Source organism: Conger conger, chromosome 6 (genome assembly GCF_963514075.1).
Source record: "Conger conger chromosome 6, fConCon1.1, whole genome shotgun sequence".
NCBI lineage: Eukaryota > Metazoa > Chordata > Actinopteri > Anguilliformes > Congridae > Conger > Conger conger.
In genome coordinates, this window is record NC_083765.1 from 16012921 (window position 1) to 16033740 (window position 20820).

Below are 20820 nucleotides of genomic sequence, written 5' to 3' on the forward strand. Positions count from 1 at the left end.
AGTTTTTTTGCATCCTGACAGACTTGCATCGTTGTGTGTGTGAGATTAAAGTTGCTGGCTCCGTTGCTCTCCGTGTCTCTCAGGACATTCTGGAATACAAGAAAAAGCAGAGGCCGCAGAAGATTAAAATGCTCGATGGCGCCATTAAAACCATCATGGTGGATGACTCAAAAACCGTGGGAGAGCTGCTTGTGACCATATGCAGTAGAATAGGTAACTCTCCCATTCCCCCTTTTTTACATTTCATTCTCAAAATGAACTTTGTAAAAGAAAAATTATATGAATCAGAGTCCTATGTGTGCTTGATTTACAAGTAATATATACTCATAATATGTAATATAGGGAACATTTATTTATTCATACAGATAAATACATCTGTTTTGGCCCAAATTGGTTTTGTTCCTTCGTATTTCCCTCTATCCCGGTAGCTAGATCAGATGTGTCTCTAAATTGGTGCTGTAACCAAATGTGTGTTGCGTTAAAATAGCATTAAAGTAGCTAATAGTGCACTAAAAATAACAAATTCAGTTAAGTGGTGGCTCTGTTACTGTGGTCACACTGCATCTTTTCCACCGACTGCCACCATGAGTCCCACATTACAGTGACTCTGGGCACAGGGAGAGATACCTGCCAGGGTATTTGTATGCAAATGTCCGGTTGGGTTCTCCCCCCTTAGGTGTCCTGGCTGCTCTCCAGTTCTGACGGTCTTATTTGCCCAGCAGGGAGTCTTCTGACACATGTGACACAGCTCACTGTCAGGAATTTGATGGTTCTCTCACTGAGTTTTCTCTTTCTTCTTTTCTCCTTTCTGCCATCCCTCACTCTTCATCTCTTTGACTCTTTTTCTTTCACTCTGTTCCACTCCCTCTCTTACCCTCCATCTGCCTTTCTCCCTTAATTTTCACCCTTTTATTCCTCCCTTGTCCATCCTTGTCTATCCTCCCATGTCTCCCTCCAAGGCATTACCAATTATGAGGAGTACTCCCTGATCCAGGAGCTCCCTGAGGAGAAGAAGGAGGAGAGCACAGGGACCCTGAAGAAGGACCGGACTTTGCTGAGAGACGAGCGGAAGATGGAGAAACTAAAGGCCAAACTTCACACGGACGATGACTGTGAGTTTGAATGACTATACTCGTCTGCGCCTCGTTCCTGAAGGGCAGCAGTGTCGTTAGGGCTTCACAGACGTGTCCTTGAAGGCCACAGTACCTGCCCAGTCTGAGTTAAATGCTTCTCTCCCTGAACAGAGCGATGGCTGTGGTCAGGTTTGGTTCCAGACCAAGCGGTGCTTCATGTCATGAAGGGCTGTTGCTGAGGCTGGTCATCTGGCAGCTCTGTTTCTGATATTACCTTTGTGGCCATGCTTGTGACCGTCTGCCTTTTTCCCCACCAAGGTTTCCATTTCCCATGTGCCTAAAGCTTCTGGACATCTCTCAGAGCTCTGTGTGTGGTCACTAGCCAGCCATGTCTGAACTATACATCTGTGACTTTGTGCCTTAACAGCTGTTTAGGTTTTTAGCATATTCATACTTTATTTATGTATATCTGTGCACTTCAAACTCAACCAGTTATGTAAGAAAACTGGCTTATTATCTCCGTAGGGAAATGATACAGCCTCAATGTGTTTGTTTCTATGTGGCAAGTGTAAGTGCTCTGAAATATCTGCGTTTATGTCAGGGTGTTTATTGGTAACAGAGTGATTCTCAGGTTCATAATCTGGTTATCTTGTTATCTTGTGCTGCAAGGAGCAATACACAAGAAATATGATTGCTCATTAATAGATTTGTATCAGTTATAGAATTAACATTGAATTACCTGCCACCTGAAATTATGTTTTTTGCAACTTTGATTTCCTTTCCTTTGTTTCCTGTTGAGAGGTTTCATAATGCTCGTCATAGTTCAAAAGTTCCTAGATGAGACGCAGACATTGTATTTCTTTCTGTCTATCAATAAATAACCCTCCCTTTGGGGCTGCGTGCGTGCGTGCGTGCGTGTGTGTGGTGTATGATATACACGCCAAAGGATGAGCCTGGGTCATGTGAGCAGTGAGATTATCTTGTCTCTTGTCAAAACCAGGCGCATGTTTTTGAAGGTTGTACATCTGTTTCTTCCTAAAACCATCTGTTACATTTGTTCTGGGAAAGGTTAAAACTGGTCAACAGTATTTCTTGCTTTTCTGTCCACTTTATCTGGCTGTAAAGCAGGATATTGAGAGCTTTTGGTGACTGGCCCATTCTCCGGGGTCTTAATTAGACTGGTTTATGGCTTTCCTCTGCATATGTAGCAGAATGTTTATTTTTTATTTTACTTTCACTTAACAGGTAGGTCAACTGAGAAAACCATTCTCATTTGCAGTGGCAACATGGAGAAATAAAAGTGAATAGTGAATTGTTAATTAGAGATAGGAGAATTGATCAGATGGCCAGACGTAGAGGGCAGGTATTGTGGACATTTTATCAGGACATCAGGGTGAACATTTTCAGATAGTAATGTGGGATCTTTAGTGTTGCAGTGAGTAGGACTTCAGACCAGTGCCTCCATCAATCTTATGGGATGGGTGGTATTTAGCCCAGAGTGCCCCCTACTGCCCCTTCAACACCTCTTCTAACAACAACTTATTATTCTAGTCTGCCTCCCTTACAAGTAACAAACCCAGCCAACTGTATATGAGTGATTTTGCTGCTAGTTAAATGGATTTGTCATGGATTTGAATTTGTATTTGTAGACTGAAGCTTGGCCTTTACCTCGTTTGCCCCCTTGGTGATTCGGTTCTACTGTATGTGCTGTCAGATTGTGAAAACTGCTAAATTATTTGCCCCTGGATAACAAGTCCGCAGCTGTGGTTTCCATAGACATAGCCCATAATTCACGGGGGCGGCGTGCGTGTCGTCTCCCCCTCCGCAGTGAACTGGTTAGACCACGGCCGGACCTTCCGGGAGCAGGGAGTGGAGGAGAGCGAGACACTGCTGCTCAGGCGCAAGTTCTTCTACTCAGACCAGAACGTGGACTCCCGTGACCCGGTCCAGCTCAACCTGCTCTACGTTCAGGTCAGCTCAACCACCCTGCTCCTATCCAACCACTCTCATGGCTAACTTCTGTGGTCATGTTTTAATCCAAGTGATGTTATTCAGGTCAGTGAAAGCCAAAAAAACCTTTGTACAAAAATGCAGGAGACCTATCATTCTACTTTATCAGTTTGGACAGGTTAAATTGTCAAATTTATTTTTACAAATCCATTTCATTTCACATGTCCCTGGGCATCCTGCCTCTGTATTTAAAAACTTTTGGGTGAACAGAATGTATACTTTGTCTTCATGAAAAGTTGTTTTGGGAGCATCAGTAGTGTAAGCAATCATTAATTTTTTTCCTCATGTCATACTCCTCTCTGCTCAGCACCTAACTATGAGTGATGTGATATGAAATTCTATTGGCCAGTCCTGAAATGGTTCATTAATAATTATAACACATATGACAATCTGCATTGATGTCCTTAAGGCAGAAGTTTGGACTTAATTTGTTTGTTAGGAAGTAATGAATTCATGCTAAGCCATGGCATGTGAAGGCTTCTCTTAAATTCCTCGCTGAACAATACTAATAAAACGCTTCATTAAAACAATGCTCGGAGGAATAATTTGTTTGTGAGCTGACCGCTTCTGTGGAGATTTTGACTGCAGATAAATTGTATGTCTGTTTTGTTAATGATCTGTCAATATTTCCCGACCTCAGTTGTGTTATTTGAACAGTTACTCATATAGTTTAGCAATCATATTGTATTTAAATAGTACTTTATAAGTACTTTTATATAAGCTGTGGAGTACGATATTTATGTAGCTGACCACTGATGGGTTTTTTATTGTAGTTGGTTTGCAATGTTTATATTGCTTGGCCCTTGACCAGGCTTTCTCAATTCTGCGATGAACTCTCACTGGCCAGTGGTGTGACAGTGCAAACGCTTTCTCCACTCTGGGCCTCTCCTTTCAGTCACTGATGTGTTTTTTCCAAGCCCAGGGAAAATCACGGTCTTTCCCTTTAAGACCAGGCTGAGTGAAGAGCGCTGACTTTTTCCACGTCCCTTCCTTGTGTTGAGTTAACACATCTTTGATTCATCGGTGGACTCACGCTGTAAACAGTCTGCTTGTGGGCGTGCAGGCTTAGAAGGATGTGCATAAGCACTAGTTCACTGAGTGTGTGTGTGTGTACAGTATGTGTGCCTGTGTGTGTGTGCATGCGTGTATGCAGTCGTATGTATCCCAGGACACGACATATTTCTTTAGTATCTACATTTTTGTAGTTTTACAGTATCTATTCAAGAAAGCCTGCTCAGTGGATTGTTGCTGCAGACATCTCAGATTTCTGCTTTGGCCCTTTATTTTTGCTATGAAGGACAGTTCTCCACGGCTAGCTCTTCATTCTGCGCTGATTAAAATAAATAAAATAAAAATCTCAATGGGTGTGTTAGAGGATGTGACACCAGTCTTAGATCCCCCTGATGGGTGTATTTTCTCTTCTCCACCTCTCCCTTCCTCCTTCCTCTTGCAATGAGAGGAACCTTATTTTATCTACTGCTGTCATTTGTGCAAGCTTGTTTGAGGCTGCAGATCACAAGTTCAAATTGGTCTAGTTTGCAGTGAATTTTCAGGACACTTAAATTCACCCTTTTTGAAGTCTTGGTTCCATCACATACAGTGACATGCTGTGCCACAGAGGGATCAGCTGTTGAAATTTGGAGATGAAATGGGTAATTTTATATTTCAAGTTCCCCCGTATCTCAAGGATGCAACCGGCATAATGACAGCCTGCGCGATCACACAAGGCAGCTGTTTCCAACCTGCTGGGTTAAATGGCGAGGATGGGGAAGATTTTTTTCCGACTGTCATGGGTTTAAATGTTTAGTCCTGCAGGGGGGCGTTAATCATGTCGCGCTGTCAGAGGATCGGAGAGCGTTGCTAAGAACACGGCGCATCCTGAAGAAAAGCTGCTTCCCTGTCGGCAAGCCCCGGCCGCTCCTTTTGGTTAGGAAGTGAATGTCACGAGGAAAACCGCTTGTTTGAGTGAGCAACAAGCCAGAAATAATGAATGGCTCCATAAATGTGGATGTAAGTGTGCCATTCGAGAGACATTCAGTAGAGCGGGCGTTCGAGGTGAACTGGTTTGTCAGTACGCCGTCTGTTCCAAGTCCGCTGCTATGCTACTCTTCTAGAAGGCATGTACGGTATCTCTTCTTTAATGGTGAACGGTAATGTCATGTATGTTGTTCTTTTCTCAGGCTAACTCTCTATCTCTTTTTCTATTTCTCTCTCTCCCATAGGCTCGAGACGACATCCTCAATGGCTCCCACCCAGTGTCTTTCGATAAAGCCTGTGAATTTGGAGGAATTCAGGCCCAGATCCAGTTTGGACCGCATGTTGAACACAAACACAAACCAGGTTTCCTTGAGTAAGCCCCCTTTTGTCATATTGGACTCACTCCTGTTCCAATAATGCACCATATTTGGTGGCCACTTCAACCTCAACGGCTGTTTAGTTATTTATTTATCTTTTAATGTATTGAGCACATTATGTTTTGGCATTTTCTGGAAGAAGTGTAAAAGCTTGTAAATATGAACCTGTCACTTAAATTTGATTTATTGTAGCTTGAAGGAATTTCTGCCCAAAGAGTATATCAAGCAGAGGGGGGCAGAGAAGAAGATATTTCAGGTATGTTATACTGTATGTGATGTATTTTATCCTGATGTCTTAAATAATATGTTTTGCTTATGTTACCTGGCATTTTAACTTTATAGAAATGTTTTTTCATATCAAAAGTATAGCCGGAAATAAGTAAAAAAATTCTGTTATCACAGTCCATTGATTTGCCAAGTAAATTTGAAGAGGATTCATTCCCTATGGTGCACCGTGTGTCCAATGCCTCTGTAACACAGTGAAAGGTTTAAAAGGTTACAGTGCTGAAATGTTTTCTGAAACTGACAGGACCACAGGAACTGTGGGGAAATGAGTGAGATCGAAGCCAAAGTGAAATATGTCAAACTGGCCCGGTCCCTGCGGACTTACGGCGTGTCTTTCTTCCTGGTGAAGGTAAGATGACGGCAGGAACAGAGGGTGTTAAACCGCACTGTGCTTTACTGTGTGTTTTACTGTGTGCTCTCCAGTGTGTTTTACTGCGTGTATTACTGTGTGCTCTCCTGTGTGCTCTCCAGTGTGTTTTACTGTGTGATTTACTGTGTGTTTTACAGTGTGCTGTACAGTGTGCTGTACAGTGTGCTGTACAGTGTGATTCACTGTGTGTTTTACAGTGTGCTTTACAGTGTGCTTTACTCTTTGTTTTACAGTGTGCTGTACAGTGTGCTTTACAGTGTGCTGTACAGTGTGATTCACTGTGTGATTCACTGTGTGCTGTACAGTGTGCTTTACAGTGTGATTCACTGTGTGTTTTACAGTGTGCTGTACAATGTGCTTTACAGTGTGCTGGTGTGGCTGAGTTTAGGCTGCAGGTAGTCAGTGTTTGACAAGCGCCAGAGCGTTCCTATCTCACTCTGGCATCTCTCTGGCACCGACCCAAATTGAGCTGTAGGCACAGGCATGAGTCATATACTGCAGATATAAACAAAGGGGGGAGATGTAAATACAGTTGTGGGCCAAACAATGGAAACAAGTGCAAATGAAAATGAGCACAAAACAGCAGTGGCGTTGAGGCTGGTATAAGCAAAGTGTCAGATAAAAAGTGCGGGCATGTGGTGGACTGCAGTGACAGATGTGTGAAACTCAGTGGATTCATAAGTGGGAATGTGCCAAAAAGAAACAATGTCAAATGATAATTTTTATTAAACACTGGAAACATAAAAGGCAGTCATGCTCAAAATTGTGTCCTTAAGACTTGACCAGATGTTCTGAGTTCTGTCGTAATTGTCTCAAGCAGTGGGGCTATTGAACAAATGCCACCTCCTCTGCATTACATTCTCTGCCGTGCCTCCTGCCAATCTGCCCTGGGTCTTGATATCCTCTCGGTTTGCGGAGGAATTTTGGCCGCCTCTTAGGGAGGGGAACGTGCCTTCTGGCCAATGAAAGCTGTCTGAAAGAATTTCATACTACCTGAGCAATAAAATTCAGGCATACCAGATGTTTCAAAACTCTCATCTTGTTTCTGTAAAAGGCCACAGAGAGGGTAGACACAGAAGCCCTTCCCCGAAAATATTTGTGTTAATTGTGTTAATTGTGTTAATTCTGAACACATCAATAATATTAGATTAACAACATAACCCTCTCTATAATTAAGAGCACAGGGGTTTTGGTCGTTTTAGCAATCTGGACAGTTGTTCTGAAGTTTTTATATGGGATTCTTAACCTCAGTAATGTAGACCAGTGTAGCAGTGAACTTAACTTGACATGGTATCATTTGACATTGAATTGGACCTGTGCGGATTTAATTGAAATATGCTCAGTAATAAATTGTGCTGTCAGCTGGAGTTCTGACAGTGGCTGAGTTGGCTGTCGGGATGCACTATAAATTCACCATTTCTTTCAAGTGCTTTTAATAATTCTTATTTTTCTCTCAACCCCACTGAAATCTGAAGCCACCTTTCATACATTGTACTTTATACGGTGAAATTAGTGATTGATGGCAGAGGTACATAGATACAAAAGTACTGTATGTTACTGGTGTAAATTATTTTGCACCCGGAACGGATCATATTAGCATAAAGTAGTAAAATATAGATTTTCATTTTGTTCTGGAGAAGAAAAACATTGATCATCATGGATGCCTTTGTTGCCCTAATGTTCCAGGCTGCATGTCTTTGTTCTTATCTGGGCAGTGTATCTGTTGAACCTAGAACAAAGCCCCAGCCTGGAGCACTACAAGGTATTTTTGACTCTGTAACACAAAATGCCTGCAGAGTTCAGGCCCTGGAAGGCAGCCAAGGATGTGCTCCGGTTCAAGTTTAAACTGAACTGGTGCAGTGATTTTTCAGAGGCTAGACCAGGGCATCACTGATGCTGTGCCTGTCGAGCCCTGTAAATAAATGAAAATGCTACCAAATGTCTAATCCTTTAAGTTAGCAGGGGTGACATCTTAAAAAAGCCCTTGTGTGCATTTATGTCAGCCCAGTTTTGCCTCCCTCTGGAGTCGTCCACAGACAGACTGACTCCCAGTACAAAGAGCCTTGTCATTGATCACATTGTTCTTGATTCTTGAATATCAACATGTTAATAGTTCTTGCAACATCAGTCAATAGTAGCTCATCAGATTGCAGTTTGGTTTCCTAATAAGTGGATTTTATTTTTTAAATCAGAATGACATTGTGAATTTACAAGGCATCACAATGATATATGCCAGATGTCATCCTTGCCACTCCTCTATAGCAGAGGAGATATTATAGCCAAGCAGTGAGAGAGAGAGACTGCTGTACTGTATGCCAGTGAGATATAAAATGTCAGTGCTTATGCTAGTGAGAGAAGGATCGAAAGAAACACTATACAAATTTCATATTTAATTATGTTGGATGACACAAAAAGCAAATAAATAGATATTTCTGTGAGCAATGTTTTATTTTTTTCAGGAAAAAATGAAGAGTAAGAATAAGCTAGTCCCACGATTGCTGGGGATTACCAAAGAGTCAGTCCTGCGTGTGGATGAGAAGACCAAAGACGTGGTGCAGGAGTGGCCCCTGACCACAGTGAAGAGATGGGCAGCCTCACCTAAGAGCTTCACGTTGGTAGGGCCAATCTGCATATTCCATGTCTCCTCCTGGATTTCAATTACTGCTATCTATAATATCTATAATATATCGGCCAATAAACACATCATAAGATCACCTTCAGAAGGGTCTGTGTCTTACTCCACTGAGCTGTAAGTTCAAACAGTTTTTCATTTTTAAAAAATCAATGCAATGCTTTCTACTGTCAGTGAGAAAGATACTATACCTTGATCTCATGTGTGCGCTAAACCTGCTGTGAAATGGCTTCACTAGGTGACCTTGTTAGTCCCTTTTAAAATCTAAGAGAACAAGCTGTAGACCTACAGTATTGAGTTTCCACAACCTTTCCTTGCAACTTATACTGCACATCTTGAACACATCACTTTTCCCAACCTCAACAGCCAGTACATAACTATTACTGTTGATCTCCACAATCACACTGACCCTACTAAAATTGCCAGACATATGTATATTGAATGCAGTATATCATAATAATAATAATACATGATTGTTTTTCAGGCTTTTCAGACCTTGATTTTTCAGTTTTTCCAAATGTATTGTCATGTTAAATGTTTAAGAACTAAGTTTAAGAACTATGTATCTTCTGACCCAATCAACTACAGGCTACAGTGGATCTAAATTTTGCTTACTTGTCTGGTTTCTAGCCTGGCTATTATTGAGCTTCTTTCAGAATCGGGCATTTTCAGGCAACCTTTTGACTGTAAAACGTCCTCTCTGCCTGAGGCATGAGTCAGATCTTCCAGAGTGGAACGGCTAAGGGAGTGTCTGCAGGAAGTGGGAGTGTTGTTTGACCCTGAACTTCTAGCCCCAGCCCCCACCCCACTCCCCCATCACCACCTCACTGTTAAGATGCCTAGAGTGCACACACTCACAGCTTTGATGGTTACAAGCAGGCTTTCTATGGGATTGTACTTCAGATGGTTGATGTGTGCTCACTACTCTATAAAAGTGTTCAGTAGATTACAGGTTGCTGTTTTACCCTTATTATGAACGTTACTACATAAGTCATTGATGAATACATTTGAAAAGTGTGAAACATTTGTATGTAATGTATGCCACATTGGATAAAGGCCTTGACTAAGCACAAAAAATAGGATAATATAATAGAAAGTAGTAATTGGTTATCCCTCTATCATTAGAACCTCACATCTCAAGGTTGTAATTCTGTAATTCGGGTGAATTATTTGTTACTGCCTCTTTCTTAGAGAAGAAGTGTGATGTACTCTCAGTTTTGGATGTGGTGTACCTGAGGGGGGAATAATATTGATTCTTTGAATTATACAGGATTTCGGAGAGTACCAGGAGAGCTACTACTCAGTCCAAACCACTGAGGGTGAACAGATTTCACAGCTCATTGCAGGATACATTGACATTATCCTTAAAAAGGTTTGTGGGAATTGCGGGACTGAAGGATAACTACTTCACTGCTTCTGGTTTCTGAGGTTTTTGTAAGGAAAACCTCGAAAGTAAATCTACAATTTATAAGGCACCTGTGATGGTGATGATACATATGACAAAAAAAACTGTACAATTGGACATAATGAGCATTTATTCATAAGCTTGGTAAGAACCAATGGAATCCAAGTATATTTCCCTGTTGTTCAGTTTGATAATTTACGCAAGTATTTCACCTTTTTGCTTGTGGTTTGAAAGGAACGTAAAGCTCCAGTTGTATACATATGTTAAATTGTGAATTAATATGAGAGTTATATCATCTTAAATAAGCATCCTTAGGTGCCCTTTAATGCTCTTATTTATTAGGAAGAGCAGTGGTTGGATTATGTATGCCCGTTACGTTACTGGCATTTAGGAGATGCCCTTCCTCATCTACTTTTTTTATATACAGTATAGTGTCCATTTGTACTGCTGGATGTGCACTCACTGAGCTCTTTATTTGGAACACCTGTACACCTACTTATTCATGCTATTATCTAATCAGCCAATCGTGTGGCAGCAGTGCAATGGGTAAAATCATACAGAGCCAGATACGAGTCAGGACCTTCAGTTAATGTTCACATCAACCATCAGATCAAAAATGTTATCTAAATGACTTTGAATTTGGAATGATAGAGTTGGTGCCAGACAATGTGGTTTGAGTATTTTGGAAACGACTAATCTCCTGGGATTGTCACGCACAACAGTCTCTATAGTTTGCAGAGAATGGTGCAAAAATTAATTATAATGATAACACCCAGTGAGCAGCAGTTCTGCCGGCAGATATGCCTCGTTAATGAGAGAGGTCAGAGGAGAAGGGCCTGACTGGTCGAAGCTGACAGGAAAGTGATAGTAATGCAAAAAACAGCGATATACCTCTAAGTGGATAGGCTACAGCAGCACAAGACTTAATAAGTCTAAAAAAATAAGTGTAATTAAATACCTAATAAACTGCTCACTGAGTGTATACTGGAGGAATGTTGACCAAGGGTATAATGGCCTACATGGGAATTGAACCGGCAGCCTTTACGTTACAAGCCTGATTCCTTACCTCACACTGCTGCTGATTAGTGTATATATTGAGAGGAATCTAATGTGAGCCTCCATCTTGTTTTGCAGAAGCAGAGTAAAGACCGTTTTGGTTTGGAAGGTGATGAAGAATCAACAATGCTGGAAGAATCAGTCTCCCCAAAGAAGTGAGGACATTTTTGTAACTTGCCATCATTATTTGTATGGGTCACACAAGTGAGCCAGTCCACAGGGACGTTTGCCGATCGAAACCTCTACAGCTCAGCACACGCAAAGAGGCTTCGGATTAGTCCTTAATTGTGCATGTAACCACATTCTTGTGTGTATTTACTTATGCTCTGGGGAAAAATTAAGTAAGGGAAGTATGGTTGTTTCTCTCCGGAAAAACAAAGCCTTTATCTCTGCATCCTTAATTATGTGTGCAAGTAGATTTATCTGCAAGTGGCCATCATTGAACAGCGGAAGTCATTTCCCAGTATTGCCTTTCCCAGTACTCCTCTGCCAGAGATGCCAAACTTTCAAACTGTTCCTCTGCCCTTCTACAATCAAGAGCTATGGGCCTCGTAGTAATATTATTAGTGCATGGGAAATGTAGTCATTGGGACTAAATTCTTTCTGAACTGCGATTTCTCCTCCCCATTTGCTGTGCTATCATTTGTGAACCTGGCGTTTTCTCTTGGTTCCAGTCTTTAATTAGTCAATCAATCAAGTATTCAGAAGAAGGAACTAATATGGAATTAGGTTCCGTCAGAAAGTCTGAAATCTACATTGATTTAGTGTTTGCAAAGGAAGAAATAATGGCCTGCTTTTGCTACTGAATGGTACTGTAGGTCAGGTCAGTGGAGGACCAGAAGTGAGGGAGGGTCTCACACTGTTGCTCCTTCCCTTCTTCAGATCCACCATCTTGCAGCAGCAGTTTAACCGTGTGGGTCGGGTGGAGCATGGATCCGTGGCTCTGCCAGCTGTAATGCGTTCGGGCTCTGCTGGGCCAGAGAGCTTCAACATGGGCTCCATGCCCTCCGCCCAGCAGCAAGTCACCATGGGACAGATGCACAGGGGACACATGCCCCCTCTGGTGAGCACTGCCACACTGGGGATACAGGGCACAAAGACCGTGATACTGACAGCCACTTTGCCCTCAAGAGGCACGGTTAAAAACCATCAATAATGAACATGGAATTGTGTTGCTTTCAATACATCACTATTCAGAGAGAGAAAGAGTGTACACTTGGATGACTGGAGCGCATTCTATGTCATTGACTCTTTAAAAGGCAAATCTAAAAATACATTGGTATTTCCAGCCAAATTATTGGAATCCAGGGGATTTATACTCTCATAGTTGTACAGTAGACTCATAAAATTGCGGCTCTCACTCTGCTTATCTATGGTTGTCGCTTTTGAAAGCATTTTGTGCTTATCTCAGGCGATAACGCAGCTGAAGGAGCTATTGAAGGTGCATTGCTCCACGTAGAAAAGGCATACACTGCCAGAGTCAAGTCAGCTGCTTACCTGCAAGCTTTGGTTACTCATCTGGAGTTGAGCTTTTGTGGTGTTTTTTTTCTTTTCTTTTCTTTTTTTCTGTGAGCTTGTGCTTTGGTAATGTGTCTTCTCTCTCTCCCTCTCTGCATCTCCCCCTCCCTCCCTCCCTCTCTGTTTGGTTTCTCAGAGCTCTGCCCAGCAGGCTCTCATGGGCACCATCAACACAAGCATGCAGGCTGTCCAACGAGCCCAGGCTGACCTTGGCCAAGTGGACAACCTGCCCCCATTGGGACAGGACATGGTGAGGGAACAGAGCCTCAAACTGTGTGTGAACATCCACTCTCCCGTCTGTAAAGCTGTTGCCGGTAGCAAAGAAAATCCTTTCACGCATTACAAGCTGCTCAAAGTTGATTCAAGTTGATACAAAACATCCTGTGGACCCTTAACACTGGATGGTGTTTGTGGAGCAATATTAGTAGCCTTTTATATGGGGGTACGCTTGCTATTAATGGATTATTGATTTTTTTTAAATATTTTTTTTATTGCGAATGCTGTGGGTTAGGCAGGTTCACTGTGGGTAAACACAGCAACCTTCACGGTAAAGATTGGCGTAACTGTAAAAGACTTTATAGGCAGAATGGGTAAGGTGAATCTTTATTCCTGGTCTGATTTATCTCCTCTTACTTTCTGTGACTTCTATCCTGCCAGGCATCCAGGGTGTGGGTGCAGAACAAGGTGGACGAATCCAAGCATGAGATCCACTCCCAGGTGGATGCCATCACCGCTGGAACCGCTTCCGTGGTCAACCTGACTGCAGGTGAACAGGGTTTACTGATGCTGGGTTAGCTTGTTAATGCTAATAATGTTGTCCCAGGTTTCTCCTTGATGCTATTAATACGCAAGCCGATCATTTCTTGTTTTCAAAGGGACGTTTTAAAGAAATTGTCTATGAAACAACCCCTCATGCGTCCAGTTTGATGTTATGGAATAACATAGACGCCGTAAGCATGCAGCAATTGCTGGAGTTTATTCAGGGGCATTCCATCTTGTTCTCTTGAAATGTGCTTGTGTGAGTTAGACCGGGTAGACCCTAGTCTCTCATGTGAAGTACTCATCTCTGTTCAGGGTCTCTTGGGCTCTTGTTGCCTTACAGATCATACATAGCCTTCCCTAAAGGCCCTAAAGACTATTTCCATTAATGAATATTCAGTGTTCCTGCTTTGAAAGAGCTGGCAGAGGGCTCCTGCTGATGCAATGCCATGCTGCCCTCTGTAAGATATTAATCAGTGGACCAGCCATCTGTTTGGTGGCACAACACTTCCTCCTTTGCATTCATCTATTGGTCTGCAGAAACCTTGTACTGCCATGGCTGTTTCTATGAATCTGTTATCTCCCTGCTGTGAGACCCCTGTCAGATATGTGTGATTGAATATGACGGTGTTGAGTATGACCAACCTGTCCTTTATGGAGGAGATCCCCTTTAAAGACTGAGTGTGCAGAAAGGGTCCGCAGGACGGGTTCATCCAGACTTACCTACCCCGATCTTCCCACCCCTCCACCTCAGGTGACCCCACGGACACAGACTACACCGCAGTCGGGTGCGCCATCACCACCATCTCCTCCAACCTGACGGAGATGTCCAAGGGTGTGAAGCTGCTTGCGGCCCTGATGGAGGATGAGGTGGGCAGCGGGCAGGACCTGATGAGGGCAGCCAGGACCCTGGCCGGGGCCGTGTCAGACCTGCTGAACGCCGTGGAGCCTGCTTCTGGAGAGGTGAGCAGCCATCGAACACATTCACCCCGCGTGAGGTGCACTTTCATTCTGCGTGAAATGTACTGCACTTTATTTTTGACACAGTGATTGCTTTCTTTTTCTTTTCTCTTTTATTTATTTTTATTTTATCGCCCCCCCCCCCCCCAAAAGAGACTTGGATTTTTGTCCTGAAAGGCAATCTATTTCTTCCATATATCTTAGATTTCAGAGGCTTTTACTGCTGATGAATTTGCTGATTTACTGTTGTTTTTTGATGGAAGGGATACTGGAGTGAGGTAAATATGGTAACAGTGTAAATTTGGCATGCCATCAAATTCCATACCCTTGGGCAAAGTGCTTAGCCTGAATGTCTTCTGTGAATATCCAGCAGTAATGATATACAAAATGTTACCTGTGTAATCTTTTCTGCATGTGGGCATTGCTAAGGAAATTAATAATGTAGCTGGGTAGTACAGAGTAGTAACGGCGCTGTTACTTTAATAAGTCAGAGTCTAACCCCAACACTATTATAATACTTAAAATACAAATTTGGCCAATGATAGCTATGGCTGAATCATCTTGTTTCATTATAATAGAGTTTATTTTTATACTATAAATTGAGTCTCTTGCTTCTTTGGCTTCCTCTATTTGATTGTGTCTTATTTGAAGGTAGCCACTCAACTCTTGCCGTCGGAGCACAACTGATGCGTCGCCACTTTTTCTTATCCCCAAGCAAAAACACAGACAGTGGAGATAGCATAACTCGGGTGAAAACGTGCGGTTCTCGTTCACAGCCTCGACAGACAGTGTTGACTGCAGCAGGCAGCATTGGTCAAGCCAGCGGAGACCTGCTCCGCCAAATTGGAGAGAACGAGACAGATGAAAGGTTCCAGGTTTGTCTTTCTTTCAGAGTGGGCAAGTCACATGCTGCTTATCTTGCATTTCTTTAAATCACAAAAAATCCTATATAGTATCTCTGTTTATATATATATATATACAGAGTATATCTGTTTTTAACCTTATTTTCACTCTGTATTTACACTGTGGAGTGAAAAGTCTATAAATCCTGTTGTAATGGAATTCCAGTTTTTCATTTATATGATATGAATATGATTAGTCCCCTGTTCGTTTTAGTTGGTCACATGTCCATTGTGCTTTTCAGGATATCTTGATGAACCTGGCCAAAGCAGTGGCCAACGCGGCAGCCATGTTGGTTCTGAAGGCCAAGAACGTGGCCCAGGTGGCCGAGGACACGGTTCTGCAGAACAGAGTGATCGCGGCAGCCACGCAGTGCGCCCTCTCCACCTCACAGCTGGTCGCCTGTGCCAAGGTACGGTCACGCACACCCCTCACACAGACCTGGGGCACGGCCAGGACAGGGTGTCAGAGAGCGGAAATCACCAAATTAAACCACCATGCTTTTCACCTGTTCCGTTCTACCCGTCGCTCATTGATGAAGGAACAACAAAGTCTTTAAATAAAAAAAAAACGAAAACTGATTGTAATTAAACTAAAGCATGTTGTTTTATTTCTTTTCATTACTTGCAAGTTTCACCAATAATCAGATTGTTATATATACCGAAATTTGTAAAGGCACACATTCCAAGATCTACATATATTACATTTATTTGTATGAATATTATATTATACACATAATATATTAATACGTATAAAATTAAATAATATAAAATATACCGCCAAAAAAGAAATGCTGTAGAATATAGATGTGCTAGGAATGTTGGCGTACTGATGTTTTAATGAATATTATCCTGTCCTTTAGCCCCACAACTAATACATTATTAGCAAAACTAAACCCAGATAATACCAACAGAGAGAGAGATGTGAAACATGCGAAACAACGGTGTTTTATAATCTTCTGTCACTCAGAATGGGTTCAAAGTTGGGTTCTACTAATCCATACAGCACATTTTTGGCATGATTAAACAAATATCAGCTGAAATTTTGCTTGGTTTGTCGTGGCTAAAGATTCCGTTTTAATGGCCCATGGTAAACCATGGGGCCAGCTCTGTTTGTGTCTCCCAGTGAATTGTGGGATATGAACAGCCAGGGTTGTGTGCGTTTCCCTTCAGGTGGTGAGTCCCACCATCAGCTCGCCGGTGTGTCAGGAGCAGCTGGTGGAGGCGGGGAAGCTGGTGGACCGCTCGGTGGAGGGCTGTGTGAAGGCCTGCCACTCTGCCACCGAGGACGCCGAGCTGCTGAAGCAGGTGACGGCGGCCGCCAGCGTGGTGAGCCAGGCGCTCAATGACCTCCTGCAGCACGTCCGCCATTATGCCAGCCGCGGGGAGCCCATCGGCCGCTACGACCAGGCCACCGACACCATCATGACCGTCACCGAGAGCATCTTCAGCTCCATGGGCGATGCTGGTGAGTCCACCGCGTGCGGTTCACGGTCCAGATAGCAGAGGCCCACTGACAACCGGGAGGTTGTCACTAGTTCCCCGGCCTGGCATATTTTTCTGTTGCTTAAGTGCATTTTACCACTAAAAATGGTACAGTGAATCCTAGTTATTTCCCTTCAGCATTGTGGAAATAACTCCTGGATCAGAATTGTATTTTGTTTTCACTCAACTTGAAGGTAATGCTGAAAGGCTTTTGTTTTAGCTGGCCTTCCAAACATTCAATTTTTGGGGTTTTTAAAAGCTTGCAGCATTTGTTTTGATACTGTTTTGAGTTTGAAGAATCTTGCAGTCCAGTCAACCCTAGTAGGTCTGTGGAAAACATGTCATATGAAACCACTGCACAATGTGAAATCTGTTACCAATGAGGTTTAACAGGGCTTTGAAACTAAACAAAAAACATGTGACAAACTTTTCCCCCTGGGTTTTTAAGAGCAATTACCAGTATAAGAACCAAATAAATATGTCACGATGTGTTTGTATGTTACAACTACAAATACTATTTCTCATTTTGCTTCGAGTAATCAATTACTTCTGTAAAGATTGTGGTCTAGAGCTGGGTCACACTTTACAATAAGGTTACATGAATCAGCAATAACTAACATAGTTGCTAACATGAAATTATGATGTACAAATGAAAGTGCCCCATCACTACTAACTAATGTTTTAGTTACATGAATAATTATACATCAACAAACCATAGAACTAGTAATTATAACGATGATATTAATTGGTATTTACTAATATAGTTAACATAAAGTATAGTTAACTAACAACTGCAGTAGTTACTCAGAGCTGTAACCTAATGTAATGGTGTAAGGCTGTGGGTCCATGTTTCGTACTTGCAAAAGAGTTTGTGAATCTTTCATCAGATGACAAACGTGCAGTTTCTTTTGTTTGTAATGTAAAAATAAATTTGGGTGAGAACATGAGTTCTCAGTCCAAACCTGAGAAGGTGTGAGCAGATGGAGACGTCAGAGGAATGCTGGGTCCAGATGCTGCTTTTCGAGCGGTAGCGCGGCTGCCTCAGTTAAATGAATGATGAACAGTTAGTGAGCCGGAGAAACCCGCGCTCCTCTGATGCTTTGAGCCAGCCGTGTGCCGCAGGCCATGCCCTGACGTCCGGGTCTGTGTCCTGCAGGGGAGATGGTCCGTCAGGCCAGGGTTCTGGCTCAGGCCACCTCCGACCTGGTGAACGCCATGCGGTCCGACGCCGAGGCCGAGGTCGACGTGGACAACTCCAAGAAGCTGCTGGCTGCGGCCAAGCTGCTGGCCGACGCCACGGCCAGGATGGTGGAGGCAGCCAAGGTACGGGGATGAGGAGGGAGGGAGGGTGTGATGACGGACGGAGAGGGGAGCTGCTCCCTTCTGCTCAGGAGCTGCTGTTTCACACTGTGTGCCAATCAGAAAGTCTGGTGTTAAATTATAAAATTGTGAATTAATCTAGAATAGGAACTGGTATGTGTCCCTAGTCTGGAATAATTTGTAATTAGGTTTCTATAAGAATCGCTTCAGAGGAGAGGGAGAAACTACACTGTGCAAGCCAATGAATGGGCGGGAAATGAACTTCCACTTTGGCACAAGCTGTACTGGGGGGTGTCGTGGGCCTGTTATCCTGTGTACCCTGGAGAGCTACGCTCTTCTGAGCCTCACAGTAGTACAGATCATCACATTGAAACCTAACGTGGATGTGACCATCGCCATGTGAGCTCTAGAGCTGCGTGCGCATTGTTCCCGTGGTGACCTGTGCTGGTGGCCTAGTCCCAGAAGCTTTGTGGTAGTGACCCACGTGCAGAGAAATTCTCAACTCAGTCATACTTTACCATAAGGTACCATACAGGGCGGCCTGTAGCGTAGTGGTTAAGGTAAATGACTGGGACACGCAAGGTTGGTGGTTCTAATAGCCACAATAAGATCCGCACAGCCTTGAGCAAGGCCCTTAACCCTGCATTGCTCCAGGGGAGGATTGTCTCCTGCTTAGTCTAATCAACTGTATGTTGCTTTGGATAAGAGCGTCTGCCAAAATGCCAATAATGTAATAAGGTTGCACAGATTGGCTTTACTGTAACTAATGTCAAATTAATTATGGAAAAAGACATTAATTAATCATGGAATTAACTTCTCTTTCATTAATGTATTTATTAGCTACTAACTAATGGATTAGCTACATACAGTAAATGTGCATACATTAGCCGACCGTAGGATAAACTTATAATTAGTTAATTCATGTTCATGTATTTGTTAATGGTTAATTGGATGCAAATACATTTACAAAACTGGACAGATTAACTTATCAGTAGTTACTTAGTTAACTATGTATATTAACGCCAATTCATGTAACATTATTGTAAAGTGTTGCCTTCAACTCTGGTAAATGCAGGAGGTGTGTCCAGCACGACACTGTGACTTGTTGGATCTGAAACCAGAGAACTGCTCGACCTGAGATTTTATTTTTCTTGGGACACAATTAAAAAATACATGAATAAAAAAATGTGTGCTTTTAGTGTTTTTGCTGTTAAAGGGTTTATGATCTGGAAAGTATTGCTATTGGTTTTGTACTATCGGGTGAAAACCCAGAATCCCCAAGCATTCATTTTTCAGACAGGGAGGAATGTATCTTTTGCACAGGCCTGTAGTTTTTTTAGCAGTACATTTTAGTGGAGAAATATTATTAGATGAGCTCCAGTTATTCATAGTCACATCAACACTGCAGACAAGTGTAAATGACCAAGCCATAATTTGCGTGAAGTAGGCAAATGAAACGTGAGCTGATGGCTTGTTAGATGCTTTTTATCTGTGACGCATTAATCATGATATCGCTGCCTTTTTTCAAGGGGAGGTGGGAAATCTTCTCTGATGGTTTCCTTGGCAACTGTCAGAATGCAGACAGTGCTTTATGCTGCTTTACATCAGCCATAGTGTGCACAGGAGAAAACATCCATAGTTGTATGGACGCTGTAAGAGCTGCCCCATACAGTATGACCAAAGGCCGGATCACTTTCCTCCATATTGGACATTCACTTTGGAACCATGTCCAAGTCTCATGGGATTCCAATTGAGTGGTTAATGCGTGGGAAATTGAAGAGCTTACGTGAACTAATGAACTCTTGTGTATCGATGAGTATAATTTATCTTTCTGTCTAGTTCCAACTCATTATTAGACCGCAGGTTTCTATTTCAGGATTCTCTATAACGATGCCTTTATAAATGTCCCTCTTTTTCAATTGCTTCCAAGCCCTTTAGTTATACTGTATACAGCGCTGTGAAATCAGGATCTGGAGGGCAGTTCTTTTAAACATTGTCGTTATTTGTTTTGCATTACCTTTGAGTGCATTGTGAATAAAACCATTCTTCATTGCTGTGCTGTAATGCCAGGGAAATCTCATTGCATTGCTGCTGAGTGGTGTGATTATAATTCTACAAACAGTTTGCCGGTGTGAACCGGCAGGGGGTCTGGTTGTTTACAGTGTGGCTTTACCTCAAGCCTTTGCCCTCTTTTTGACTGTCCTGAATCAAACAATGAAGAAGTTTAATTGCCTTACACAATGCATGAGGAGGCGGCCTTGATTTTCACAGCAGAATGAATCTGTGTTGTGTTTGTGCACTTGTGCTCTTTCCTCCTGAGCAAATGGCAGTACTTTGATTAGTATGCCATTTGTGTATGGAGGTCATGGTAATTCTCGAGCTTTATGTGCTCTATAATTTACCATATTTACTGTTTATCTTTTCAGACACAGGCAGTACGTTTCTGGTTTTCCGCGAAGATTGGAGCCTTTTTATTAGGGTGCTGCTTTGCAGAAGTGGTGCATTATTAGTTTTTGGGTTTTTTTTCTAAATACAGCCTTGTTAATACAGCATATGTGAACATGAGGCATGATATTAAATGCTCTTATTAATATGTGCATATCACTTGTATTGACCTGGTTGTGGTGGCTTTAATAGATTCATATTTTGTGCTCTTTCTCTTTAGTGCATAAGATCTGGGTTACTTCTACAGTC

At 42.5% G+C, this 20820-nt stretch overlaps 1 protein-coding gene across 2 annotated transcripts in view; it reads left to right on the forward strand.

Moving 5' to 3' along the window:
* Nucleotides 1-20820, forward strand: part of LOC133130319 (talin-2) — a 115896-nt gene that overhangs the window by 51948 nt on the left and 43128 nt on the right. For both annotated transcript variants that reach the window (XM_061244808.1, XM_061244809.1), the window contains exons 5-21: nt 84-213; nt 960-1112; nt 2902-3044; nt 5306-5433; nt 5630-5693; nt 5967-6071; nt 8552-8707; nt 9995-10096; nt 11264-11340; nt 12068-12248; nt 12840-12953; nt 13361-13469; nt 14217-14425; nt 15199-15297; nt 15567-15734; nt 16495-16789; nt 17963-18129. In XM_061244808.1, coding sequence (XP_061100792.1) covers nt 84-213; nt 960-1112; nt 2902-3044; nt 5306-5433; nt 5630-5693; nt 5967-6071; nt 8552-8707; nt 9995-10096; nt 11264-11340; nt 12068-12248; nt 12840-12953; nt 13361-13469; nt 14217-14425; nt 15199-15297; nt 15567-15734; nt 16495-16789; nt 17963-18129 — 2400 coding nt within the window. The remainder of the gene's footprint in view (nt 1-83; nt 214-959; nt 1113-2901; nt 3045-5305; nt 5434-5629; nt 5694-5966; nt 6072-8551; nt 8708-9994; nt 10097-11263; nt 11341-12067; nt 12249-12839; nt 12954-13360; nt 13470-14216; nt 14426-15198; nt 15298-15566; nt 15735-16494; nt 16790-17962; nt 18130-20820) is intronic.